The following is a 12513-nucleotide window of genomic DNA, read 5'->3' as shown; positions in this document are numbered from 1 at the left end:
TCTTTAATAAATATTATACCTAGATTTAAAGCAAGATCCTATCTTGAGTCTCGTTATTAATCCACGACAGAGGCTTAACACGAGAGCTAGTTTATCAACACCAGTATCAGTGGGTCCATCTTCCCAGCTTCACTTGGGAACCTGGAAGCTGGAAGCCCAAGATAAGGGTTTCAAGGCTGGAGGCACCGCTTCTTGTGACGACTGGTTAGATAGCGGATGTTTGTAGCTGAAAGCGTCATTAAGTACCGAATTAAAGCCACTCTCCTCTCTCTTTCTTCACTCCTCCCAGCGTGGCATTAGTATTCTGCTTCACTCAGTCACTGTCTGTCTGTCTGGTATCCATGGAGAAGAGATGGGGTAGTCAACCTCAGTGGTGTGCTGCATCTTTGTTCTGAGGCAATTTGGCCCTGTTTGATATGCAGCTATGACAAGGTGCATGCCGCCTTATATTTTCACAAGCATTTTTTTCCATGCAGGGATCTGTAAAAATCCAGAGAGCTTGCTCGTAAATCCATCAGGGGTTCATGTGTGTGAGGGAGTTTCTATCTAATAGAATATAGACTTATCTGTGTCACACTTCAGATGACCTTATTATTTCCAGAGTAATTAATCAGAAACAAGCTTGTAAAGGGCTGCAGTGAAGCTGATAAGGTTAATTAGAGCCGTAGATAACTAAGTCCTTAAATGAATGATGACTGTCCTGAGGTCATGGTCAGGTTCAGCAATCAATGGAACTACACTCAGGGTATATACAGGAATCTTGAGGTTAATTTGAAAGTGACAGTTGGATCTAAGTGACAGTTGACACTAGAACAGCCATGTCTATGTTACCTACACTACTAGGTGGACAAGATGCCGTCTTACCTTCCTCTTGGACTTGAAGACGTTACAACGGAATATATTGCTCTGCCCGTCTCTGGAAATGTAACTAAAGATCTTCAAGTCCTGGGCATCATGTGACACATAAAATATCCTGTATAAAATGGATGGAAATGAATCAGACAGTCATGACAATGCCATTTAAATATCCAAACATGGATCATAATACTTTGGCTACATAGAAATAACTATCGGGAGTTCCAAGTTAAAGTTGTTTCTTGAACAGAGGGTGACTGTTGGTACATCTTGCACCTGAATATTGCATTGAAATCTTTTAGTTGGGGGCGCCTGGGTGGTGTAGCTCACTAAGGCACATGCCACATAATCGCAGGGTCCCTGGTTCGATTCCAGCCATCGACCTACCTTGCATGTCATCCTTCCTCTCTCTCACACATCCTTCCTGTCAATCTGTACTGTCTCTATCCCAATACAGCAGAAATGCCGTAAAAACATATATATTAGAGATGCACCGAAGATTCGGCCACCGAATGTATTCGGCCGAATAATAGCAAAAAAAGTACATTCGATTATTCGTACGAATGTGTGAGAAGACCGAATGTTTACCACCGAATAGTAGCAGGGTTATACAGGCGAATAGTAGCAGGGTTATACAGGTGAATAGTAGCAGGGTTATACAGGTGAATAGTAGCAGGGTTATACAGGTGAATAGTAGCAGGGTTATACAGGTGAATAGTAGCAGGGTTATACAGGTGAATAGTAGCAGGGTTATACAGGTGAATAGTAGCAGGGTTATACAGGTGAATAGTAGCAGGGTTATACAGGTGAATAGTAGCAGGGTTATACAGGCGAATAGTAGCAGGGTTTTTCCTGCAAAGAGAATTATGAGGCGGCCCTCTCCGTCATATTTCTTGCTCTTGATAAAACTCTGACGATCGTACTATTTTTTATGTATTATTTGCAAAATGATGTGTTTTGAAGTATATCAGGGTTTTCAATCGCTGAAAAGTTCTATTGATCAGACAGTCAACAATAGGTTTTGGACTGACATGGTACTACTGTCATTAACAATGACTACTGTCACTTTGTGTCAGGAAAAACCCTGAGTAGACGTTTTTGATGACGCGACAACAGTGCAATGCTGTTCTTATTTATTTATTTATTTATATATTTTCAGTTATTGTGCTTTGTTGGTAGGCTATAGCCTAATGTCTGCTAGAATGTTCAATAAAAGTGATCAATAAAAGTTTGTTTTCTTTGAAAAGCATGAATAAAAAGGAACATTTATTTAATTTATGCAATGGTACAAAAATAAATGAAAAACTGCCGGTACGCATTCGGTATTCGGTCAAATGTTTCCTTAAATTCGGCTTCGGCCAAGAATTTTCTATTCGGTGCATCCCTAATAATAATAATTATAACCTTTATTTGTATAGCACTTTTCCTGCAAACGTTGCAGCTACTAGCTAATACAGTATATATGAAAAACAAAAAAAACATATACGTATAGATATATATATATATATATACAGTGCATTTGGAAAGTATTCAGACCCTTTAACTTTTTTGTTGTGTTATAGCCTCAATTTAACATGGATAACATTTGATTAATTAAATGTAATAATTTGCCATCAATCCACACACAATTCAGAAATACCTCATGTACATAAGTATTCAGACCCTTTGCAATGACACTCTTAAAATGAGCTAAAATGCAAGCAAAACTGAAGCAGACTGATTTTCTTTTTTACAAAAATCAAGAGTTCAAAGTTGAATGGTGGAGGAGAAAGCACAGTCGATGGGACAACATCATCTCAGTCACTCTACAAAATGGGTCTTTAACCAAGTGGCCAAAAATAATCCCTTAATGGAAAATGTATCTATCTCATATCCACAATTGTGTTTGCAACAATGACTTAAAGTCATACAGCAAAGAAAGTGGCTGGAAATGTGTTTATTTGTTTTTAATGTAATCAATTTTAAATTTAGTCTATAACACAACAAAAATGCTTTCTGAATGCACTGTAAGCACTTGTCGTGCACTTGTCGTTCTCCCTACCTGTAGATGGGGTCCTGAGTAACCATGACGGTGCTGTCGTCCCACGACCACTCTCTTCTCTAGAGAGGGACGACAACAGGACAACAGGACAACACTCAGGCTTCTGGCCGATACATTAGAGCAGTGGTTCTCAACCCTCTCCTCGGGGCACCCCAGCCGCACCACATAATCTGTTTGATCTGTTCCACCACCAGCTCACCTGATTCAACTAATCAAGTACAAAGCAATGTTTGTACTTGATTAGTTGAATCAGGTGTGCTGGTGGTGGAACAGATCAAACAGATCATGTGGTGCGGCTGGGGCGCCCCGAGGAGAGGGTTGAGAACCACTGCTGTAGAGAATCAGGGTAGAGAATCAGATCACAGCTAGTGGACAAGACTTACTGTTTGACGTGTTTATGATAGGCCTACATTAAGTGATGTTTGCAATATGAGTGGACACTAAACAAGACCACCAAACACATACTGTACATTATACTGTACAAGACCTACCTTTTTCTTCTTCCGCAAAACCACTCTTACACCATCCGCAGACACTATTATGTTGACTTTCTTCTTTTTTATGTTCTTGAGTTTGAATTCATACTGTGGATAACATGAAAATGTAAAATATTTGACAGGAAACTTAACATAAAACAACCTACGGGATCTACTAGTAGATGTGGTTATACATACAACTCATATCAACCTCGGTTTATACAGAACAAGAAATAATATTTCATATTATGTGACACGGTCTGGTGAGAAGATCTGCATGTCGGGCAAATCTGCATTAATCTGTTTTAACTTTTCAGATTTCAATGTATGACACATCATTTGATCATCTGCACTTTCATAATATGTAAATAAATGAATAAATGAATAACAAATGTTATAAAACTGAAAAATGACCTTGCCCTACTTGGAGACTTTTTCACCAGACCCTGTCATATAGTTTCTTGTCCTGGGGAGATGTAAAGAGGTAAACATGTACATTTGGGTTAGGAAAGTATTCCGCATTTCTGTACCTACAAGACATACTAATGCTAATACTAGCTACTGTAGCAACAAGACCAGAATCAATCACCGTTTAAGTAAACACAAGGCCATCCATTTGAGGCGGTATACAACTGGCAACGTCTGTTTTTACAGCTGCAACAGCAACAGCCTCCAAGTCTTCTTTTACCTCCCGGAGTGGAGCAGGCATGAAGACAATAAGCAGTCTTCCATGAGACTTTAATCCTTCCGCTTGATTTGTATTCAGTGGCGGACTCAGGCTGTTTGAAGGGCAGGGGGGGCGAAAAGAAAAAAAGGGCACCTACTGCACAACATGGGACCCCATCAGCGCACATGGTCAAGTTTAGACCATTGGAGGGGCACCAATAGGGCACGTCCTCTCATTTTCGCCACTCAAAGGGGCATTTTTGCCACTCAAAAGGGCACTTAAGAGAGACGTTTTTCAACCGTGGGGGCACCAGGAGGGGCAGTCGCCCCCCCTGCCCCCCCCTGAGTCCGCCAGTGTTTGTATTAGAACTGTGAACACAGCCTCTAATGCAGTCAAAGGGACAGCCATCAGGGCCAGTCATCTAAAGGACAAATATGTATCTGAAAGAAACATGTATTGCTCCAAACAAGGAATACAACATCCAATGTCTAATTGATCAAAGGAGGACTTTGATTGATCAAATGAGGACGTTTTTCTTCTCCTCCAACATCTCATGTCAACAACGCAGGCTTGATGTGTCCCTGCAGTTCCAAAAAGTGCTTTAATGGGATGGGATATTGTGGGGATATGGCTCATAAATATGCAATGTTTCCATGACATGCCTAGAGTAGAAAACTCAATAGAAATACTTCATACTAAATTTGCAATGTACCAGAACAGCGCATTTAATACAGACTTGACACAAGAGATAAATAACAAACCTGTGAAGTGAACCTCACCTTACTGGAGGTAATAAGTAACACCCACTCTATACACATCGTGACGTTAGAATTATAAGGTTCTATTTTTACATAATCTGATCCATTAGGTGTTTATTAATGCCTGTGTGGTGTTATTTTTAAAATGTTGACATTTTTTCTGAGTTAGTAATTAATAAAATACAAAGGTTCCATCTCACAAAACATAATGGAATGTAAAAACTTTGACGCTCAATATCTCTGAACTACCCTAAACGGAGATAGAACCTTATCGTTCTAAGCTCACGACATCCCACTATGTTAGCAAGTCCATGTGTGTGTATGGAAGTCAAGGCATATCTGACCAGACTTCTAGTGCAGGATGAGGACTGGACACCCTCACTGATGATGAGTTTCTGTCAGGGCATTCCTGCTCCTGCAACACCCACACACTGCCCATGGACACACATGCGCACGCATGAATGCAGAAATGCAGACACACACAGCCCATGGACTCTGGGACAACACTGACCCATTCATCTCATACACCCACTCCTGACAGTAGGAAATGAAGTGGAACATAGAAGGAGGTGGCTCCCATATTTTGGAAGGATACTCAATACAACTATAAATGGTTGTAAATACTGTATATGTCCATCAATATAATGCAATTATCGCACCATAGAGAAACATGATGCTATGTGCCAATGAGAGAACTGGGTCCAGTGGTGTCAATAAACACTTGAATGAATGAATGAATGGTCTTTATTGTCATTGCTATAGTACAGGTACCAAACAACGAAATTTGGAAATTTAGGAGGGGTGGCTCCCCTGGTGCTAGGAAAGAAAAAAAAAAGAAGAAAAAAACACAAGAAGGGAAAGGAGCTGGTTTACATAAATAAAGGCTATGTACACTATCCACTATACTATACTGTACAGATAGACGACTAGGGTTGTCATATTGCACATAGTGTTATTGCACATTCATTTAAAGTGTCGCAGTTTGCAGGCTTGAAATGTACATATTTGTGCCTCAGCACTACACCTGATTTTTTCAGTCCAGCAGCTGCCATCAATCCGTCCAGACTGTCCAGGGCCCAGAACCTAGGTCTTTGCTGTGTTCAGGGCCTGGATGGCCCTGGGGTAGAAGCTGTGCTTCAGTCTGTTTGTCCTTGCGGCCATGGTCCTGTACCGCCTTTTCGAGGGCAGCCGGGCAAAGTGTTCGTACCCAGGGTGGGTTGGGTCTCTGGAGATCTTGGAGGCCTTCCTGAGACAGCGTGTGTTGTACAGCTCTTCCAGAGAGGGGAGGGGGGCGCCGGTGATCTTCTGGGCTGTTCTCACGACTCTCTGTAGCGCATTTCTCTCCGCGGTTGTGCAGCTGGAGAACCAGTTGCAGATGCCGTAGGTGAGGATGCTCTCCACTGCGCCGCGGTAGTAGGCCACCATTATCTCCTGCTTGTTGTGTTCCTTCCTGAGGACTCTCAGGAAGTAGAGCCGCTGTTGTGCCTTCTTTATGGTGGCTGCTGTGTTGTTCTTCCAGGACAGGTCATCCTGTATGTGCACCCCCAGGAATCGGAGGGCTGAGACTCTCTCCACGCTCTCTCCGTCGATGAGCAGGGGCTGGACCTCAGACTTTTTCCTCCTGAAGTCCACGATGATTTCCTGGGTCTTTGACTTGTTCAGCAGCAGGTTGTTAACCTTACACAGCTTGCTCAGTTGCTCTACCTCATCCCTGTACGCCGCCTCGTCCCCCCCCGAGATGCAGCCCACCACGGTGGTGTCGTCTGCAAACTTTACGATGGAGTTGCTGGGGTGGACGGGGGTGAAGTCGTAGGTGTAGAGGTTGTAGAGGATGGGGCTTAGCACGCAGCCCTGGGGGGACCCAGTGCTGAGTCTGAGGGCTGTGGAGGTGTGGGAGCCCACCCGCACCCTCTGGGGGCGGTCGGTCAGGAAGTCTTTGATCCATGCACATATAGAGTGTGATAGTCCCAGGTCTAGTAGTTTGGTCACTAGCCTGTCTGGAAGGATGGTGTTGAAGGCAGAGCTGAAGTCCACAAAGAGCAGTCTCGCGTAGCTGTTTCCCCTCTCCAGGTGGGATAGAGTGGCGTGGAGAGTCGTCGCGATAGGGACGATGTTATTATATTCACATAGAGAGACATTGTGAGCTTAGAATTATAAGGTTCTATCTCCGTTTAGGGTAGTTCAGAGATATTGAGCGTCAAAGTTTTTACATTCCATTATGTTTTGTTAGATGGAACCTTTGTATTTTATTAATTACTAACTCAAAAATGTCAACATTTAAAAAAGAACACAACACAGGCATTAATAAACACCTAATGGATCAGATGATGTAAAAAACTCAATTTTGACAAAAATGGAGATAGAACCTTATAATTCTAACGTCATGACATCCCTCTCCACTTCCCTTAGAAGTTTGTCCCTTGGTGTCATTGAAGATCTGTCCAGCCTCTAGTGATTCACTAGATGAGATGTATCATTTGGCCATCGCCCATCTGACTATGCAGCTAAATCCTCTCTTATACTGTATAATACTCTAGGCCACTGCAGTAGCCTATCCTGTAAAGCCAATGACCTGTCTTGATATCCAGGTGAAATGTATGTGAAATATTCCCACTGAGAAAAAACATTATGAAAAGCATCTCAATGAGGAGACAACTACTGTAGCTACACATCTAGATCTAGATCTTTTTTCTATAGGTAAAATTGTCACTTCATCTCTCATAAACAGAGGCATGTTTAGAGAAAGTCCATACATGACTATTAAAACATTTAAACCCAAGGAGCCCAATGTTGTTGAGTCCCTTACCCGTATTCTCCTCATTGCAGCGACTATCTCCATTCGGCTATTCGGACGCGCTACCTCCAAACTGCCAATGTACTGCAATTCACAGAAGAAAAGTTCAGATATGTATGTATATAAGTGCGAGTTATTTTCATTTAGTGTCATCAGTTGTTGTATGGACATCCGAATTGCAAACAATCGCTATATACTGCAGCCAAGCCAACCATACCGTAGGTAAATTATTTCAAGGTTCCCTTGAATGTATCATGCAAATCTAGCCTATGCATATCAGAATTAAATCACAACATTGTACAATCTCTCATGATCATATTATGACAATATAATTTTGGAGAGTTGCGTTTATTTTGAGCGCACCGGGTGAGTCCAGTACAGCCTACATGTATTCCTCATCACTGACAACCAGTCCCTGGCTCTTACCTTTGCCTCGAAACAGACTCCATGCTGGAACACCTCCTCGTTGTGCATGGGGATTCTCAGATCCTGGGCATCATCTACTAAATTATACTTTGTTATCCCTGGCATCGCCCTTGTAACATACGAGTGTGTCCGACACTGAATGCATGCATGCAACTGGCGAAACGCGCATCTCGCTCAACACTCCCATAATAACCCTATGTCTCTGATTGGATCGCTGCCTGGCTCCAAAGAAGGTCATTCGGGTTGAACCACTGGAGGCGACAGATTGATTGGCTGATGAATTCCGCACCAATCCTCAAATGCACTTTGATCAGACAGAATCACTCTCTCTGCTTTGATGAAATACATAAAATATATCACTATTCGCTAGGTCTACGTGTCGATGACGCGCACAAAGAACGTGCGATGTACAGCTTTAAGTCACGAATCACAGTAATCAATATCTACTTGATGGAATTTCGGCATAGGCTATAGCTTATATACTTATGTATGCTCTGTGTAGTTCAAAGGGGATTCCACGTTTTTTTTTTTATTGGAACAGAATAGCGTCATCATCATAGACCTCTCTATCTCACCCTCTCTCCAATTGGCTTCAACCACACATTACATTACAGCGTTTTATAAGGGTAATATGAGTATGACACCTAGTGGTATAACGGGAAACACCGGGGCATCTGTAACCATAGCTTACCATGCATTTAACAGGTTGATGGTTTGATAGACAGTCCAAAGACCTTACCTGGTATAGTGTACCTAATGGTGCTTTTCCACTACAGGGCCAGCCCGGGTCGACCCAGGCTGGCCTGCTTCTTTGGCGCTTTTCCATTTGTCGGCCTGGGTCGGGTCGGGTCGGGTCGGTTCTTGACAGATGTGGTCGACGTATCGCTGTCCATGGTGCTGGTTCTTATGAGCTAACATGGTGTTGGTCCCTGACAATGGTACAGGAGCCTGAAGCGCTGTCCAGGTTACTGACGTTGCTGACTTGTTAACTGTAGCCTATATGGTCAATAGCAGAGGAACAATTCAGTTTCAAGTCTGAGCATTTAGGGGATTAATTCAAAATTAAATGCATGAAATGGTAACTTAAAGGAGCTATCAGTGACTTTCAAAAGATTACATATACTCCTTTAGTATGACTAATATGATTCCTACATACTTTTATAAGAGTAGAACAAGTGTTGTACCTCACTGTAACCATGGCAATAAGGAAAAGTAATGTGCTGGAACCCTGGATACGGCAGAAATCACTGATAACTGCTCTAAAGGGACATTGTTGATTCCTTGAGTTGAGTTTCAATGAGTTTCAACTCGGCTCTCTAAGTTTGAGCTTCGTCTTTTCTGCATCCCCAACTCCAACACAGGAACTACACACATGGCCATGATCACAACTATTCACTGTTCATTGTCCTGAGCTATGACAAACAACCTTTCAAGTGCATTGCATTGTTGCTTGTGACACTTGTAAAAAAATACGTTTGAGATGCAAATTGATAGACTCTCTTAAAGAACAATGATTCAGGTGTGATCCCTCAGTCTGGTGGTTTTATTATTACCACCCATAAAAGAATAGAATAATATTTATATGTTACCACCTTCTCTCTGTGTCCAGAGGATGGCGCTAGAGCTCTGTATTAGACATGCTTTTATAGTTGTTTTTATTTTCTTAAGATTGTTGTCTTTATTTGCACTTGACACCACGGACCTCATTGTCTCTTAGCTTGTTTTATAGCATTTTCGCTTTTTAATTGTCTAGTGTGTAATATTTGTGATGTGTTATATGTGTATATATACGGCTATACACCCTGAGATGCCTCAGGAAAGAACACAACAAGCAGGAGATACTGGTGGCCTTCTACCACGGCGCAGTGGAGAGCATCCTCACCTACGGCATCTGCAACTGGTTCCACAGCTGCACAACAGCGGAGAGAAACGCGCTACAGAGAGTCGTGAGAACAGCTCAGAAGATCACCGGCGCCCCCCTCCCCTCTCTGGAGGAGCTGTACAAAACACGCTGTCTCAGGAGGGCCTCCAAGATCCCCAGAGACCCAACCCACCCTGGGCACGAACACTTTGTCAAGCTGCCCTCGAACAGGAGGTACAGGACCCCGGCCGCTAAGACAAACAGACTGAAGAACAGCTTCTACCACAGGGCCGTCAAGGCCCTGAACACAGAAAAGGCCTAAGTTCTGGGCCCAGGACAGTCCGGACGGATTGTATGGCAGCTAGTGCTGAGGCACAAACATGTACATTTTCAAGCCTGCAAACTGTGACACTTTAAAATAATGTGAAAAAACACTTTTTGTGCAATATGACAACCCTAGTTGACTATCTGTGCAGTATAGTACAGTGGATTGTGTACATAGCCTTTATTGATGTAAACCAGCTCCTTACCTTCTTGTGATTTTATGCATCTATGCTCTTTCTAAAATGTGTTTTCTTTTTCCTTTCCTAAACACCAGGGGAGCCACCCCTCCTAAATTTCGTTGTTTGGTACCTGTACTGTAGCAATGACAAATAAAGTCCATTCCATTCCATTCCATTCCATATGTTTGTGAATATGTGAATGTTTTCTGTTTTTGCACCTTCAGAAGAACCACTACAATTTCATTGTATAGGCAACTGTACAACGACAATAAAGTCTATTCTATTCAGACATTATCTTGAAATGGTCAAAATTGAACAGAAAATGGGTTAGATTTAGCTCTTGTTTAATCGTTTCACACATTTTCTCATACCAGCCATTGTGACATGACTCCTTCCACAGGTAGAATGTTACTCCTACCTTGCCTGGCAGCCAACCTCGTCCCCCTTCCACACCCCCTCCCGTTGCCTCAGGTCTGACGACCGAACCACCCTCAAGACCACCAGGACCAAGCTCCGGACCTGGGGTGATAGGGCCTTTTCAGCCACAGCCCCGTCCCTCTGGAACGCCCTCCCCAACCACATCAGACAGGCCAACACCCTCCCAACATTTAAACAGGCCCTCAAAACCCACCTCTTCAAGCTCGCCTTCACCAGTTAACCCTCTCCCCCCCTCCCCATCCCATTTATTATTACTACTCGATCTTTTCAGTTTGTGAAGCGTCTTTGAGTCTCTAGAAAAGCGCTATATAAGTCTAATGTATTATTATTATTATCATTATTATTATTTAAATGTATATTCTTTGAGACACATTGTTTTATCTAGGGTTGTGTTTCAGCTATGCTGATTTATGTAAAAAGGGTTGTTAAAAGTAACATTTAGTGAAATGGAATGTAGACTTGTGTCCACATATATCTTGTGTGATATAAAGGATAACTTCAGGATGTACTGTACTGTAGTAAGTAACTCATTTAAAGTCATCATTCATGATTTTGTTGTTTACGGTTGATAAGAAACTCTAGTAAATGTAACCAGATATACCGATAATAGTAGGCTCCCTGTTATTCCTACAATTAGAACACTGAACATCTAAACATTCCACGTAACCAACGACTGTAGTTACCATGGTGATACTTCTCACTCACAATAAATATCAAAGTTTTCTTTGTTGTTTGGTCTGTGTAATGTTTGTGCTGTCTGGTAGTGTTCGTTTGTCAACGTTATGCAATGGAACAGGTGTGATATGCTGGGTACTGTGTTAATATTCATCCACTGGCACGTGACCACATGTTTTGAAGAACTCACTGTTTTATTATAAAAACACACGCACGCACACACACACACACACACACACACACACACACACACACACACACACACACTCACACACACACACACACACACACACACACACACACACACACACACACACATACACACACACACAGACTTGAGACCAGACAAAGTCAAAATGACCAGACCACTGTTGTCAAGGTAACGTGATAAAACAAATCTTTGTAATTCAAGTGTTTGTGCAGGGATATTACCACAACACGGTAAACAAGTAAAAGCGTCATAGCTTTAGTTACTTTATCAGGGAATAAAGCACGCCTTTGAACGCCTCTCGGGCAGAACAATCCTTGTTCTGGTAAAAACCGTTGTATAATGTCAAATGACTCCGGTCCGGGGAATCTCACCTCAATGCAATCATAAATAAATCTCACCTCAATGCTCTAGTCCCCACTGAACTCGAACGTCAGAAAGCACCTACAGCTAAGGTGTTAGAGAAGAGATATACCATTATTATGTGTGTGTGTGTGTGTGTGTGTGTGTGTGTGTGTGTGTGTGTGTGTGTGTGTGTGTGTGTGTGTGCGTGCAATGCTTCCCCTCATGGTGGTCTTGAAAGAGACAAATATTATAGTTTTAGGGAAAGCCTCGAGCTACTTTACAGAATGATATGTATATGTGTGTATACTGTAGGCATGAATAGCTGTATGGAGTAACACGTAACATTATCTGGTCTATGAAGTATAGTGTCAAACTTCACCAGTATCCTTCTTGTCTAAAACCTTTGAACTGAGCGCTGTATTTAACCAACTGTCACACTCCATCTCCTTCAGAACAACCATCCATC

General features: G+C 42.3%; 1 protein-coding gene across 1 annotated transcript in view; it reads right to left on the bottom strand.

The window, feature by feature from the left end:
- Positions 1-8122, bottom strand: part of LOC308168809 (carboxyl-terminal PDZ ligand of neuronal nitric oxide synthase protein-like) — a gene marked incomplete at both ends in the record, with an annotated part of 19219 nt that extends 11097 nt beyond the window's left edge. The window contains 5 exons of the mRNA XM_080543453.1: positions 865-973; positions 2897-2955; positions 3388-3480; positions 7604-7675; positions 8018-8122. Of these exons, the coding sequence (XP_080399579.1) occupies positions 865-973; positions 2897-2955; positions 3388-3480; positions 7604-7675; positions 8018-8122 (438 nt within the window). The remainder of the gene's footprint in view (positions 1-864; positions 974-2896; positions 2956-3387; positions 3481-7603; positions 7676-8017) is intronic.
- Between the last annotated feature and the right edge of the window lie 4391 nt (positions 8123-12513).

Source organism: Nansenia antarctica (assembly GCF_963989245.1).
Source record: "Nansenia antarctica genome assembly, chromosome: 12".
In the NCBI taxonomy this organism is placed as follows: Eukaryota; Metazoa; Chordata; class Actinopteri; order Argentiniformes; family Microstomatidae; genus Nansenia; species Nansenia antarctica.
This window is presented reverse-complemented; position numbering and strand designations above follow the sequence as displayed.